This window comes from Salminus brasiliensis, chromosome 7 (genome assembly GCF_030463535.1).
Source record: "Salminus brasiliensis chromosome 7, fSalBra1.hap2, whole genome shotgun sequence".
Taxonomy (NCBI): Eukaryota; Metazoa; Chordata; class Actinopteri; order Characiformes; family Bryconidae; genus Salminus; species Salminus brasiliensis.
Window position 1 is genome coordinate 42601437 of NC_132884.1, and position 17118 is coordinate 42618554.

General features: G+C 38.9%; 1 protein-coding gene across 1 annotated transcript in view; it reads left to right on the forward strand.

Moving 5' to 3' along the window:
* Positions 1–16909, forward strand: part of rbpjl (recombination signal binding protein for immunoglobulin kappa J region-like) — a 23821-nt gene extending 6912 nt beyond the window's left edge. The window contains 10 exon segments of the mRNA XM_072684926.1: positions 864–998; positions 1129–1199; positions 2878–2987; positions 5016–5190; positions 7078–7215; positions 8519–8631; positions 10431–10571; positions 12535–12690; positions 14159–14262; positions 16217–16909. Coding sequence (XP_072541027.1) covers positions 864–998; positions 1129–1199; positions 2878–2987; positions 5016–5190; positions 7078–7215; positions 8519–8631; positions 10431–10571; positions 12535–12690; positions 14159–14262; positions 16217–16490 — 1417 coding nt within the window. The 3' untranslated portion in view covers positions 16491–16909.
* The last annotated feature ends 209 nt before the right edge of the window (positions 16910–17118 follow it).

The following is a 17118-nucleotide window of genomic DNA, read 5'->3' on the forward strand; positions in this document are numbered from 1 at the left end:
TAATAACATTCATGTCCGGTATGAAGCTCTAATAACATTAATATCCAGTGTGAAGTTCTAATAACATGAATATCCAGTATGAAGCTCTAATAACATTAATATCCAGTATGAAGCTCTAATAACATTAACATCCAGTATGATGCTCTAATAACATGAATATCCAGTATGAAGCTCTAATAACATTAATATCCAGTATGAAGTTCTAATATCATTAATATCCAGCATGAAGCTCTAATAACACTAATATCCAGCATGAAGCTCTAATAACACTAATATCCAGATCAAAGCTCAAATGACATTAATATCCAGTATGAAGCTCTAATAACATTAATATCCAGAATGAAGCTCTAATAACATGAATATCCAGTATGAAGCTCTAATAACATTAATATCCAGTATGAAGTTCTAATATCATTAATATCCAGTATGAAGCTCTAATAACATTAATATCCAGTATGAAGCTCTAATAACATTAATATCCAGTATGAAGTTCTAATATCATTAATATCCAGTATGAAGCTCTAATAACATTAATATCCAGTATGAAGCTCTAATAACATTAATATCCAGTATGAAACTCTAATAACATGAATATCCAGTATGAAGCTCTAATAACATTAATATTCAGTATAAAGCTCTAATCACATTAATATGGAGGGGTACGTGCAGGGTGTTACGAGGCAAGATAGTCCCCAAAGAAAACGTATTTAGTGTTGCGGGTGTTCTGCTCTATATATTTGTTTTAATATTTGTGTCACAGTCCTGCTTTTAGAGCAGCAATGATACGAGAATAAAGCTCTGTCTGCAGTAACGTCTCCAGTCTGTCTCGACCTGAGTGTTACATACATCTGGCACATCTGTAGGGTGGACCAAGGTTTCTCCTCATTGTCGAGGGTAACTAGAGACTCGATGAAAGAGTACCTGCAATTCAGACCCGACCAATCAGTGCTCATTCTTCACGCCAAAGTGGCTCAGAAGTCCTACGGCAACGAGAAACGGTGAGAGACAATTCTACATGTTAGCTTCATGTTAGCTTTCTTCTCTTCTATGAAGGGAAAGGGTCATTTTCCATAGCCTTGTATTATATACCATGTATTAATGTCCAACTCTATATAATCTTGTGTACAGATTCTTCTGCCCTCCCCCATGTGTGTATCTCTGTGGGGCAGGATGGAATCTCAGACAAGAGCATCTTAAAGGTTTGTGCCCAATAAACCAACACATCTACTGTTACCTTCAAAACATTTCAAAAGGAACTTAGATATAAGATCAACCAGGAAACAGTCTGAACTACTTTCACTGAGTCATTGTTTGAGTCATTGAACAGAATGGAAGTGGAGCTCAAACATCTCAAACGTCTGATAGCAGATTTATTTGGTATATTTTTCTGTTTTCTGATGTTTTTCCTGAATCAAATGAACTTTGATTGGATTCTGATTCTGAATCACACACTCAACTCCATCACTGGATCACACACTCAAATCTATTACTGAATCACACACTCAACTCCATCACTGAATCACACACTCAACTCCATCACCTGAATCACACACTCAACTCCATCACTGAATCACACACTCAACTCCATCACTGAATCACACACTCAACTCCATCACTGAATCACACACTCAACTCCATCACCTGAATCACACACTCAACTCCATCACTGAATCACACACTCAACTCCATCACTGAATCACACACTCAACTCCATCACCTGAATCACACACTCAACTCCATCACTGAATCACACACTCAAATCTATTACTGAATCACACACTGAACTCCATTACTGAATCACACACTCAACTCCATCACTGGATCACACACTCAAATCTATTACTGAATCACACACTCAACTCCATCACTGAATCACACACTCAACTCCATCACTGAATCACACACTCAACTCCATCACTGAATCATACACTCAAGTCCATTACTGAATCACACACTCAACTCCATCACTGAATCACACACTTAACTCCATCACTGAATCATACACTCAACTCCATCACTGAATCACACACTCAACTCCATCACTGAATCACACACTCAACTCCATTACTGAATCACACACTCAACTCCATCACTGAATCACACACTCAACTCCATCACTGAATCATACACTCAACTCCATCACTGAATCACACACTCAACTCCATCACTGAATCACACACTCAACTCCATCACTGAATCACACACTCAACTCCATCACCTGAATCACACACTCAACTCCATTACTGAATCACACACTCAACTCCATCACTGAATCACACACTCAACTTCATTACTGAATCACACACTCAACTCCATTACTGAATCACACACTCAACTCCATCACCTGAATCACACACTCAACTCCATTACTGAATCACACACTCAACTCCATCACTGAATCACACACTCAACTTCATTACTGAATCACACACTCAACTCCATCACTGAATCATACACTCAAGTCCATTACTGAATCACACACTCAACTCCATCACTGAATCATACACTCAAGTCCATTACTGAATCACACACTCAACTCCATCACTGAATCACACACTTAACTCCATCACTGAATCACACACTCAACTCCATCACTGAATCACACACTTAACTCCATCACTGAATCACACACTCAACTCCATCACTGAATCACACACTCAAATCCTTACATAGTAGTTTGATAGTAATCATAATAGTTACTGATTATGTGATCTTTGGACCAATAACTGAAGCCTAGAGTTGAGCTCATAAGGGGGTGATCTGATCAATGAGGGGTGATCTGATTAACTTCATAAGCATTGAAATGACTTTTGTGTGACTAAATACTTCTGCCTCTCTCCCTCCTTCTCTCTCTCTCTCACTGTGAACCAGCGTCAGGTCTCGGTGAGTCCAGCTGTCGTCTATGTGGGTATATGGGTCTGGACAGTTCCTCTGGGCCACAGGCAGACAGCTTCAAGCTGGGCTTTGAGGAACAAACAGACAAGAGGGTGAGACAGTACAACAGCCCCCTGAGATCAAAGCAGAACAGACCACGTGACGTTGATCTAACATGGCCGTACTGTTTAGAGATCCAGCTGGAGATCCAGCTAGGGACACTGCCAGCCATAAAGAAGCGTAAAGGAGGTGGTCTCTCTGACGTTTCACAGGCACACGGTGCTCACTTGTCACCAGTATCTTATCTCACCACAGCTGTTCATTTGAAATACAACCACATTCGACAAACCAGAAGGTTTCTCAGCTGAAGGCAATTGCCTCCGCCCCTTTCTTCTGAGGTCACCACAGCTACCGTCTGGCAAATGGGGTGATTAGCTAAATTTCACCACTTCTTCATCCAAACTCCAACATCTTGATTCTGTCAGAGCAGATATCTGGTTCTCCAGCAGTCCGACTGAATCAGAATCAGAATCAGAATCAGAAATACTTTATTGATAAAGTGGCATAGTGGTAATAACTGTGATAATAAATATGGAAAATTATTAAAGTGTACACTTTTAGTTTTAAGATTAGGTATAGATTAGGTTTATAGATTAGGTTTATAGATTAGGGTGTATAGATTAGGTTTAAAAATTAGGGTTTATAGATTAGGGTTATAGATTAGGGTTATAGATTAGGGTTTATAGATTAGGTTTGTAGATTAGGTTTATAGATTAGGTTTATATATTAGGTTTGAAGATTAGGGTTTATATATTAGGTTTATAGATTAGGTTTGTAGATTAGGTTTATATATTAGGTTTGAAGATTAGGGTTTATATATTAGGTTTATAGATTAGCTTTAAAGATTAGGGTTTATAAATTAGATTTATAGATTAGGGTTAGAGTGAGCTTCCTCTACTATGCAACCAGGGCGTTTAGGTCCTGCAATTCGTGAGGTGGGACCTCAATGAGCAAGCAACAGTGAGCCTTAGGCAACCCTTGACCCTGTTGCTGGTTCACCAGTTGTCCTTTTTGGAGCACTTTTGGTAGGTACTGACCACTGCATACTGGGAACTTCCCACAAGACCTGCTTGCTGATGTTCTGGAGATGTTCTGACAAAGTCATTGTCTAGAACATCACAGTTTGGTTCCTTTTAAAGTGTCTCAGATTCTTACACTTGTTCATTTCTCCTGCTTCATCACCTTCAAGACCTCCAAGACCCAACTGTTTACTCACTGCCTGATATGTAGATCCACCCCTCGACAGAAGCCACTGTAGATGAAGATACTCAGTGTTCAGTAGGTAGTTATTAACAATAATAATGCAGAACTTTTCTTTATTTATATGAACATTATAGAGTCCAGAATTATGAACAGAGTGGGGACTCTAAAATGACAGAGATCCTTCTTTAACTTTTAGGGCTACAATTCTTACTCATGTTGGGTGAGTGACACGCCTTTTTCGGACCCCCAAAAGATTCCCAGGTGGACTCTCTATGTCAGTGACTCTCAGTGAGTGTTAGCCTGGATGCTTATTTGGTTCCACCTGGCAAGATTGGCCCACTTTCCTGACTGGCTGCTAAATTGTGTCATTATTTCCTGATAATGGACCAATAGAAATGATCCAAAATATCCCAAAATGTTTACATTGAAAGCTAAAGCAGCATTCTGTGTGAATCAGCATTTGTGACTCCTGGGCTCCCCCTACTGTTAGGGAGTGTAATTCACATTGACTTCACCACAGTAAATACAAATCACGCTTTGAGCGCCCCCTCATGGACAGCTGTACACATGCACGTGCATTTCTGGGCAAGCTGAGAGCTGCAGAAACTTAATCTGAAGGTAGAGCAGCATGTGGGCTGAGGCGGTAGAGTAACACTACAGGACTTTACACTAATATGACTCTATGGGTTCTGCAGCGTTACACAGCAGTTCTGGAGAGAGGTTCTCCTCCTGCAGCTCCACCACCAAACCTCCATAGTGCAGTAGCAGCAGCAGCGCTCCGGCCCAGAGTGGGAATGACGGAGATGCCGTTCTCTCCATATAGTTCTTATAAGAGTGCTATCTTAATGAACTTTGTCTTTTTCTTCTCATGGTTTCAGATGTTTGCCTGTGCTAAGACTCTGTACATCTCAGACACCGATAAGAGAAAGCACTTCCGCTTGCTCCTTCATTTGTTCCACAGTGGAGGGCAGGAGATCGGCTCCTTCCAAAGTGGACTCATTAAGGTCATCTCTAAACCCTCGCAGAAGAGACAGTCGATGAAGAACGCAGACTGTGAGTCAGTGTGTGAGTGAGTGAGTTAGCTAGCACTGCATTAGGAATTTATGACTGGGTTACGTCTAGAACTTCAGTCAGAAAGAAGCTCAGGCTTCAGCTAGAATCATTACAATCCAGCGTTAAGAAGTGATGGGAATCAAAAGTACCTTTCTTAATTTCCAAATCAATAATAATGAAACAGGACAGTAGTAATGAAATGTGTAATATCCTATTTTGATTGATGTTTTGACAAAAGAGCTCCATGTTTTAAAGTCCCGCCTCAGTTAATTGTGTAAATTATGTAACCCACAGAACTGTACAAAGCCAAAAGCACTCTTCATTTATTTAATGTCCTATCAAAACAGCTCATCAATTTGGCACAGCTCTTCAATTTAGTACACATTCGTCAGTTTAGTACAAAAGCTTCAATTTAGTACAAACGCTTCAATTTAGTACAAACTCTTCAATTTAGTATAATTTTTTCAAATTAGTACAAACATTTTAATTTAGTACACATTCTTCAATTTAGTACAAACATTTTAATTTAGTACACATTCTTCAATTTAGTACAAACTCTTCAATTTAGTACAACCCCTTCAATTTAGTACAACCCCTTCAATTTAGTACACATTTTTCAATTTAGTACAACCCCTTCAATTTAGTACACATTTTTCAATTTAAGTGTTAACTCTTTAATTCAGTACAGTTCTTCAATGTAGTACAGCTTCTCAATTTAGTACACTTCAAGGTTCATGCTGACCTACTATTTGGTTTAGTACAGTTAATTAATTTAGTACAACTTGCCAAATTAGTGTACTCTTCAGTTTAGTACAAGATCTTCAATTCAGTGCAAGCTCTTCAATTTGGTACAAGTTCTTCAATTTAGTCAACTTTAATGTTAATGCTGATCTGCTTCAGAGAGTCCTATTCTATTGGCTGTACTTCTCTACAGGGACTAGACAAGTTATGTGTGTGCATTAGCACTTCTGTATCACTCATTTGAAGGGGTGTCCACAAACATTTGCAACAATCAATGTTATTAGCAATTAGCTATTGCTAAGATTCCTACAGATTCCAGTACAAGGCTCAGAGTGTCTAGAAAGTACTATTTCCCACATCGGAATTCTGCTGTCTGTCACACTTTCAACAAATATATAATAATGGCTTATTCCCTTAGGAGAAGAAGAGCTCAGTCATAATAATAATAGCAGATCACCCATCCTCAGAACAGTTGCCAAATCGTGTTGAGTGACTGCGTTAAAACAACCACACAATTTATTTTAGCCTCAGTTACTCGGTTTAAACCAGAATACGAGCATCAGGACCTTCATGCTGCTGTTATTTATGACAGGATGTGGATTTAAGAACCACTGGTAACTGAAGCAGCCAGCGTAATGAGCGCTAAAATTATAGAGGACGTAAAGAAAGTGATATTCCCTCCTTTTCTTCTTTCTACATCTGGGTTTTATTTCAGAGGGAGCCAGATGTAGGCCCCAGCCCACACTCCTGCACTCCCTGCTCCTAGCTGAGAGCCGGGTGGTTGTGTTAATTGTCCAAAAAAAAACATAAAAAATGGAAAAAACACTCAGGCCATTGGACCAGCCTGACCCGGAGAGGTCAGGCATTTGACCTTTGACTATTTGGTTCTAAAGCACATACTGTTGGGACATGTTTTGTTGACACTGGCTGTCCTGAGCTCAGAGAGACTCTCTGGAAAAGAAAGAAGTGCTTAGACCTCTGGGTGACAGTGGAGTAACGTTGAATTCCTCACCTTCCAGTGGGAAAGAGACACAATGAGGGGAATCAGTGACCAGCCTGGCTTTGGCTCGGCCTTCTGAGTGTGTGTGTGTGTTCTCAGTGTGTGTGTGAGTGTTTAACTTTGTGCTGATTTGTGTGTTATTTCAGTGTGTATTTCATCAGGTTCAAGAGTGTCGCTGTTTAACCGCTTGAGGTCTCAGACGGTCAGTACACGCTACCTTGCAGTGGAGGGTGGGGCTTTCGTCGCCAGCGCCAGACAGTGGACAGCTTTTACTGTCATTCTAGGTCTGCAATTATCATCCATATACCTGTCTTACTCTCGTTTGTTTGACACCTGGTTGCTTCATGTGATGTGTAAATGGATTCTAACTGGATTTGAACTGCAGGCGTTTGCACTGGGTGGTTAATTGAGTCTCTGGTTGTAAACACTAATGTTTACACCATCTCAGGTATTGCAGGTATAGCAGTCTTAGACCCTGTCCACACATTTTTGCAGATATTATTAAAAGAATAAGGTCTCAGGCTACAGTCCATTCAAACACAACATTTTAGGTGACTGAAATGGAGATTCTCAACAAAGCTCTCCAGGGTGGAGTTTTTGAGGACTCGGTTTCCAGTGTTTCCGTGCAGACGTTTAAAACCCCTTGTAAAAACCCTGACACCACGCTGTTAACTTGTGCATGCTTGGTGCTGACTGACTGTACAGAACGTCCTGTGTTCAAATTAGGATAAAACAGCTACCAAATTATTCTGTGCCTGATCAGACGTTATGTAGATATCTAGAGTTTTAACAGTGAGAATAAATATATATATTATGTAATATTATGGCTTTATCACATTTACATGTATGGCATTTAGCTAATGCTCTTATCCAGAGCAACTTACAAGGTTACTTGTATTACAGAGTCGGGCCAATGCAGTGTTAGGAGTCTTGCCCAAGTCTTGCAGCACAGTCACCCAGACCAGGATTCAAACCCCAGCCTCCCACATAGTGTGGTAGCTCAGTGGCAGCTAGTGGTGTTATCTGTTGCGCCACACCAACCATCACCATGAAAATGATGTGGAAAAGGAGCCCTCCAGAGCAGAGTTCATTTAAAAATAGTAGTTAGAAATGATAAGAAAAAGTACACAAGTTTTGCTCAGCAATTTTTGGAGGCAGGACCTTCCCAGTGACATCACCACACAGCCTAGATGGTTTAATTTGCATGACCAACAGATTACTGAGAAAGGGTTTTCATTAGACAGTCCTACCGAGGGCCCTTTCTACCTCGGCTGCAGCCTAGGCTTAGGAACGAAACATGTATTTAGGTCTATTTTGGCCATTGTTCTACTTCTTTAATGAATTTGACATTAACTCTTATGAGCTGTTAGCACCCCCTGCTGGGCTGGCATGCTCAAACACATGTTTTAGAGTCATGATATGTTCTCATGTGGGCTGAGAACTGAATTTTTAGAAATGCTGCTGGAGCATTTTTAAAAAGTGTGGACATGTAAATGTAAATATGCATGTAAATGTAGTTATAGATAACCTGTTCTCTCTCTCTGTCTCTCTCTGTCTCTCTCTCTCTCTCTCTCTCTCTCTCTGAAGTGGAGGAGCGGCAGGCTGACCATAGTGATTACTCTGTGTGTGACAGTTATATCTGTTATGGTTGTGTGGTTCAGCTCGTGTGCACCGATTCAGGAGTCGCACTGCCACCCATGGTATAAATTACTGACCCTTAATCGTAAAGCACTTCCACAGCTTCTTTTTAAGCCATCCATGTTCACATCATGACATATATACATCATGATATATATATGTCATCACGTCTTTTACTGTCTAAAGAACTTCACAACATTCATATTGAATTATTAAAGTCACATTAATCCATATTAACATTTTAATTATAATTATTATTACACATTTATTTGGAGTGGGTCTTTTTAGATGATTAATAAACTCTTAACAGAGTATCAGTAACATCAGCAGCAGATCAGTGCAGCAGCAGCAGTGAAGCATCTGGATCCACTGAGGTAAAGATCCTGAAGATGTTCTGCTGAGGTTTTACTGACATTCAGTAGATTTACTGTTCATCTGATACATCAAGTAGACCTAATATCCTCACTCACAAACTAACCCTGATCCTGATCCTCATCCTTACCCTAACCCTGACCTTAAGCTCAAAACAAAACCTAAGCCTAACCCTGATCCTAATCCTAGCCTTAATCCTAAACTAAAAACTAACCCTAACCCTGATCCCAACCTTAAGCTCGACCCAAAACCTAACCCAGCCTTACCCACAATCCAACCCTGATCCTGATCCTAACTTTAACTCACACCCTAACCCTGATCCTGACCCTATCCTCAATCCAAAGCCTAACCCTAACCCTCATCTTAGACATAATACTAACCCCATATTTAAGATGATCCTAACCCCTAATCGTAGCCATTTAATCTCAGCCTAATCCAGTTAGTCTCCAGTTCCAGACTGGTATGAGCAGCAGGTCTACAGCAGCTGGTTGAGGGTGGTGAGATGGTCTGTATCAGAGCTGTTAGATGACCAGTGATCTCTCAGGTGAACGTCTACAGATCTGAACCTGGACTCTCCAGATAAAGTGAAGAACATCTGGATTCAGTAAACATCTGTTGATGATCTACTGAATGTTCAGATGCTGCTCCTGAGTCAGGTCTATGCTGATTTTAGCTGAGAAGGACCACTCCACATGAAATGTGATTGTTGAATATGATTGGATTAAAAAGAAAATTATAACTTAAAATACAATAGTTATCATTAAGATACACTTACTTTGTGTCCAAAAGTATGTGGACATCTGCTCAACCAGCATTTCGGCTGAAATCAAGCGCATTAGCCAGGAGCCTTTTTGTTGCAGTAACAGTCTCTAATCATTTAAAAAGCCTTTATACTAGATGTTGGTTGGTTGAACATTGCTGTGAAAGGGATTTGATTGCATTCAGCCATATGAGGGCATCAGTGAGTTCAGGTGCTGATGTTGGATGATAAGTTCTGCCATTCCAACTCATCCATCAGTCCAGAGGAAACCACAGCTCAGTGTTAGTGGCTTTATACCCTCTAGCCCACCCTGACATTGGGCACAGACTGGTGCAGCTGCTGCAGAGCACCCCATTCAAATGGTCTGTTGATATTACACAGCCTAATGTGCTGGCACAGAAATAGCAGCACATTAAAAAAGCTAGGTTAGAAAATGTGTCCGAATACTTTTGGACAAATAGTGTACCAGACTAAGCAAGTGTAACTAAGCGGACTGGACTGCAACTAGAAACACAATTAGGCCAACCTGAGCTTTTGGAGCCCCAGAGTTCAACTGCTTTCAGTTGATTTGGCTGTAAAAGCATGAACAGGAGCTTTCTTTCAGTTGGTCACAAGCCCAGTTTACCAGACTTAAAGTAAGCTAACTTTTTAACTCCTTAAGTCCGGGTTAGGGAATGGGATCTGAATGTTTGGGCTGTAACTGAATAGCTCTGATTATGCTTCCTCAAGGTCATTCGAAAGGTCAACAAGCAGCATGCCTGTCTGGACGTGGACGAGCCAGTGTCCCAGCTTCATAAATGTGCCTTTCAGTTTCGAGACAGCAAACATATGTACCTCTGCCTGTCCAATGAAAAAATCTTACAACACCAGGTAAAAAGATCCACACACACAGCCTATTCAACTTGAGTTAGATACAATGTGATATAGTACCATACTTTCACTATAGTACAGTTTCAGCTATTTTAATTGAGTTAGATTGAGATACAGTACCATACTTTCACTATAGTACAGTTTCAGCTCTTTAATTGAGTTAGATTGGGATACAGTACCATACTTTCACTATAGTACAGTTTCAGCTCTTTTAATTGAGTTAGATTGGGATACAGTACCATACTTTCACTATAGTATAGTTTCAGATCTTTTAATTGAGTTAGATTGGGGTACAGTACCATACTTTCACTATAGTACAGTTTCAGCTCTTTAATTGAGTTAGATTGGGATACAGTACCATATTTTACTATAGTACAGTTTCAGTTCTTTAATTGAGTTAGATTGGGGTACAGTACCATACTTTCACTATAGTACAGTTTCAGCTATTTTAATTGAGTTAGATTGGGATACAGTACCATACTTTCACTATAGTACAGTTTCAGCTCTTTTAATTGAGTTAGATTGGGATACAGTACCATACTTTCACTATAGTAAAGTTTCTGCTCTTTAATTGAGTTAGATTGGGATACAGTACCATACTTTCACTATAGTACAGTTTCAGCTCTTTAATTGAGTTAGATTGGGATACAGTACCGTACTTTCACTATAGTACAGTTTCAGCTCTTTTAATTGAGTTAGATTGGGGTACAGTACCATACTTTCACTATAGTACAGTTTCTGCTCTTTAATTGAGTTAGATTGGGATACAGTACCATATTTTACTATAGTACAGTTTCAGTTCTTTAATTGAGTTAGATTGGGATACAGTACCATACTTTCACTATAGTACAGTTTCAGCTATTTTAATTGAGTTAGATTGGGATACAGTACCATACTTTTACTATAGTACAGTTTCAGCTCTTTTAATTGAGTTAGATTGGGATACAGTCCCATATTTTACTATAGTACAGTTTCAGCTCTTTAATTGAGTTAGATTGGGATACAGTACCATACTTTCACTATAGTAAAGTTTCTGCTCTTTAATTGAGTTAGATTGGGATACAGTACCATACTTTCACTATAGTACAGTTTCAGCTCTTTTAATTGAGTTAGATTGGGATACAGTACCATACTTTCACTATAGTACAGTTTCAGCTCTTTTAATTGAGTTAGATTGGGATACAGTCCCATATTTTACTATAGTACAGTTTCAGCTCTTTAATTGAGTTAGATTGGGATACAGTACCATACTTTCACTATAGTAAAGTTTCTGCTCTTTAATTGAGTTAGATTGGGATACAGTACCATACTTTCACTATAGTACAGTTCCAGCTCTTTAATTGAGTTAGATTGGGATACAGTATCATACTTTCACTATAGTACAGTTTCAGCTCTTTTAATTGAGTTAGATTGGGATACAGTACCATACTTTCACTATAGTACAGTTTCAGCTCTTTTAATTGAGTTAGATTGGGATACAGTACCATGTTTTACTATAGTACAGTTTCAGCTCTTTAATTGAGTTAGATTGGGATACAGTACCATACTTTCACTATAGTACAGTTTCAGCTCTTTTAATTGAGTTAGATTGGGATACAGTACCATACTTTCACTATAGTACAGTTTCAGCTCTTTAATTGAGTTAGATTGGGATACAGTACCATACTTTCACTATAGTACAGTTTCAGCTCTTTAATTGAGTTAGATTGGGATACAGTACCATACTTTCACTATAGTACAGTTTCAGCTCTTTTAATTGAGTTAGATTGGGATACAGTACCATACTTTCACTATAGTACAGTTTCAGCTCTTTAATTGAGTTAGTTTGGGATACAGTACCATACTTTCACTATAGTACAGTTTCAGCTCTTTAATTGAGTTAGATTGAGATACAGTACCATACTTTCACTATAGTACAGTTTCAGCTCTTTTGATTGAGTTAGATTGGGATGTATTCTTCTAGGCCTCTCCATGCCCAAAGGAGAGCAGTCGGGAGCTGTTGAATGATGGCTCCTGTTGGACTATAATTGGCACAGAGGTTGTGGAGTACACCTTCAGTGAGAGCCTCACCTGTAACCCAACCACCATCAGCCCTGTTCCAGTCATTCAGGGATTAGAGGTTAGGAATAATTCATTAAGCAAAAATGCATAATTTTTTTTATATTGACTTTCAATACAACTTTTTATAAAAGCAATATCTTCACCATTCCGGGTCATGCTAAATTATGCCTAGCTAGCATTGTATACATTTTTAACATTAGAATAACACATGTAAATTGCAAAATAAATACCTAACTAAAATACATAAGCTATAATTGACCCAAATCACTGAATTATTGCATTAATGCATTGTTAAAAGCTTTTCACTGTGGCCAGAGCAAATAAAAAAGACTTTTGGCTGACTTGTTCTTTTCTACACCAAAGCATCACTTTCAGCCTTTCATTTCTTTAAGACATTGTTGATTTTGGTACCTTCAGCTGTACCACAATTGCACATACTGACATTCTTTTAAATGTCAACCTATAATTATCCCTGACTGAAAGTTTCTTTTGTCATTTTTTCAGTATCTGGAACACACTGCATTTATTGTACACGGTAAAAGTTAAATTAATAATAATCAGTGTCTCTAATTCCGGCGCTGTTACAATTCCAAGCAACAATGTACCTACTGGTGATGTATTCACTGTTATAGGTGGATTACAGTAATACGGCTTATGTTATTACATGTGTATCAATTTCAGTTTGGACTCATGCATGTGCACTGTAACTGTATATATTCTCTGGTGGGGTTATACATGTGTAATAAAATGATGGTAATTGTGTTTATATGAACAACCGCTGCATTTCCTGTTACAGCTATTGAGATACACCTGTCCTAGTAATTTATTTGATGGTGTTCTATATATATATATAGATATATATATATATTTCTCTGTATGAAATATGATTGTGCCTAACCCTCCAAAGTGTATGACTTCATCTAGGGAATTGACATTGGTATTTTTATGCTCTTTTTATCTGGTATTATGGTCATTGTGGTGCTTTTACTTTTATCTTATCTTCCATACGCTTTTCAGCACTTCGGCCCACTTAGGCTGTATAAATAAACTGTATTGAATACATACCATATATATAAATTCATAGTCATTGAATAGATATTGCACACTGTTCTATTTTTGCACTTCTGATTTGTTGCCTTGTAGTTGTATTGAACTATGACAAAGCTGAATCTATCCATCTATACCTAATGCATCTGTATCAGTGAATACACCACTGTTAATTACACTGTTATTACAGAGTCTGTAAATGTGAATGTGTTACTACAAAGTTATTACAGACGCTTAATATAAAGTGGGACTGAAGTTCGATTCAGCTGGATTTTCAATTCTAGCAACTCGACGTTTGTTCAAAAGAAGATGAAAGAACGTCACTAATGGGAAGGTTCTTCTGAGTGGTTCTTCTATGACATTGCTCGAGTACCTTTTTGTCACCTTTATTTATATTATTAAGCCGTTTTCCGTCAGCTGTGACTCTCAGTTGTCTGCTTGTCATGATCAGGAATGACTTTGCCTCTTTTGTGCTGTAGTTGAATGGAGGAGGTCATGTGGCCATGTTAGAACTGCATGGAGAGAACTTCAGTCCTCACCTGAAGGTCTGGTTTGGCAACATGGAGGCTGACACCATGTTCAGGTAAGAAGACAGTATCTCACTGATGCTGACACACCTGCATCGTTCATCTTCTTTTGCATTTGGCTGTAAACCTCAATACCTGAAGTACTGATCCAGGAGTGTATGTAAGCGTGGAGTGTAAGCGTAGAGTGTGTATGAGCGTAGAGTGTGTATGAGCGTGGAGTGTGTGTGTAAGCGTTCGGGGTGTAATGACAAACATTCTTCTTCTGATTTGGTTGGTACAAATCTCCTGTTTCCTAATTGGCTCCAGGTGAGGCTGGAAATGACCTTTAAGGCTTCCTCTCATCATTTGTAAACTACAGGATGTCTGGATGATAAACAGCTCTGACATCTGTGTTATTCCTGTAAGAATGTGTCTGTAATAAAAACCTGCATCCTAAATTATACCCAGTACACAGCATCATAAAGGTGAAGCAGGAGTGCATTCTTCTGTACTGCCACCAGGCAATCACAGCCGACACCCTGTGTATAGCACTGCTGTTCTAACCAAAGTGTGAGTGTCTACCTGTAATTACCTCTATATAACATTAGAATAAACCCAAATAAACATAAAGTCAGTGGTCAGTGAGAGTGTCTACCTGTAATTAACTCTATATAACATTTAGAATAAACCCAAATAAACAAAGTCAGTGGTCAGTGAGAGTGTCTACCTGTAATTAACTCTATATAACATTAGAATAAACCCAAATAAACATAAAGACAGTGGTCAGTGAGAGTGTCTACCTGTAATTAACTCTATATAACATTTAGAATAAACCCAAATAAACAAAGTCAGTGGTCAGTGAGAGTGTCTACCTGTAATTAACTCTATATAACATTAGAATAAACCCAAATAAACATAAAGTCAGTGGTCATTGAGAGTGTCTACCTGTAATTAACTCTATATAACATTAGAATACACCCAAATAAACATAAAGACAGTGGTCAGTGAGAATGTCTACCTGTAATTAACTCTATATAACATCAGAATAAACCCAAATAAACATAAAGACAGTGGTCATTGAGAGTGTCTACCTGTAATTAACTCTATATAACATTAGAATAAACCCAAATAAACATAAAGACAGTGGCCAGTGAGAGTGTCTACCTGTAATTAAATCTATATAACATTAGAATACACCCAAATAAACATAGTCAGTGGCCAGTGAGAGTGTCTACCTGTAATTAACTCTATATAACATTAGAATAAACCCAAATAAACATAAAGAAAGTGGTCAGTGAGAGTGTCTACCTGTAATTAACTCTATATAACATTAGAATAAACCCAAATAAACATAAAGTCAGTGGTCAGTGAGAGTGTCTACCTGTAATTAACTCTATATAACATTAGAATAAACCCAAATAAACAGAAAGACAGTGGTCAGTGAGAGTGTCTACCTGTAATTAACTCTATATAACATTAGAATAAACCCAAATAAACATAAAGTCAGTGGTCAGTGAGAGCGTCTACCTGTAATTAACTCTATATAACATTAGAATAAACCCAAATAAACATAAAGTCAGTGGTCAGTGAGAGCGTCTACCTGTAATTAAATCTATATAACATTAGAATAAACCCAAATAAACAGAAAGACAGTGGTCAGTGAGAGTGTCTACCTGTAATTAACTCTATATAACATTAGAATAAACCCAAATAAACATAAAGTCAGTGGTCAGTGAGAGCGTCTACCTGTAATTAACTCTATATAACATTAGAATAAACCCAAATAAACATAAAGTCAGTGGTCAGTGAGAGCGTCTACCTGTAATTAAATCTATATAACATTAGAATAAACCCAAATAAACATAAAGTCAGTGGTCAGTGAGGTCAGTGGTCGTGGTCTTAATTTGGGGTTAATTGATTTGCACCATGCTGCTACAAAGAATCAAAAGTCTGTATTTCTTTTTAACATTATCAAAATGTTTGCTTTTTAATATTCCACTCACAATGTTCTCTTTCCGTCCCCTCCTGCAGGAGTCCCAGGTCTCTGCTGTGTGTCGTCCCTGACATTTCAGTCTTCAGTGGGGAGTGGCGGTGGCTCAGGCAGCCGGTTACTGTCCCCTTATCTCTGATCCGACTGGACGGGCTGATCTACCGGAGCTCCTTCACATTTACCTACACCCCAGAGCACAGCGCCACCTCTCAGCCATGTGCCACCACTGAGAGAGCCCCCAACTCAGACATGCTGATCGACACCATACACCAGGAGTTCACCAGGACTAACTTTCATCTGTTCATGCAGAGCTGATACAGGCAGAACCAATCTGAGCTGTGTAGATATGGAACTGGACCTTCACTTCTGTAGGGAAAGCCTGCGGTCTGAGTCCTCCCAGTAAAACCGGCTCATAGTCAGACTGCACTATTCAACAGAAACCACTTGGCTTTTTAGTTTTACGTAGTTTATTGATGATGCTCATGTTGGATATTGGATGATCACCACCCCACCTTAACTCCTTAACTCCCCAACTCATCCCATCCAAAAGTACTGGATGGAGCACCTCCACCATCATTTCAGAGAACGCAGTTCGTCCACTGCTCCACAGCTCCTCAATGCTCCTCAATACCCCTCTAGCCCACGCCTGGCATTAGGCAGCATGGTGTCTCTGCTCCAAAAAGTCTTATTGTATTGGCAGTTCTTCTGCCAATACAATAAGGACTAGACCATCTGCACATCTGTCTCAGCAATGGGTGCAACTTAAAAAAATATCTTGTATAATGTAGTAAAAGAATGTGTCTTAGCACATTCAGATGCATCAGATCTACTCTGGGGGTTGTTCCCCTCAGTAACTCTTAATAATTTGAAATAAAAGACAGTATGAATTTAATTTATTACAGTAGAATTTTACTGGACATGGTTCTTGATATCCTTTTCCCAA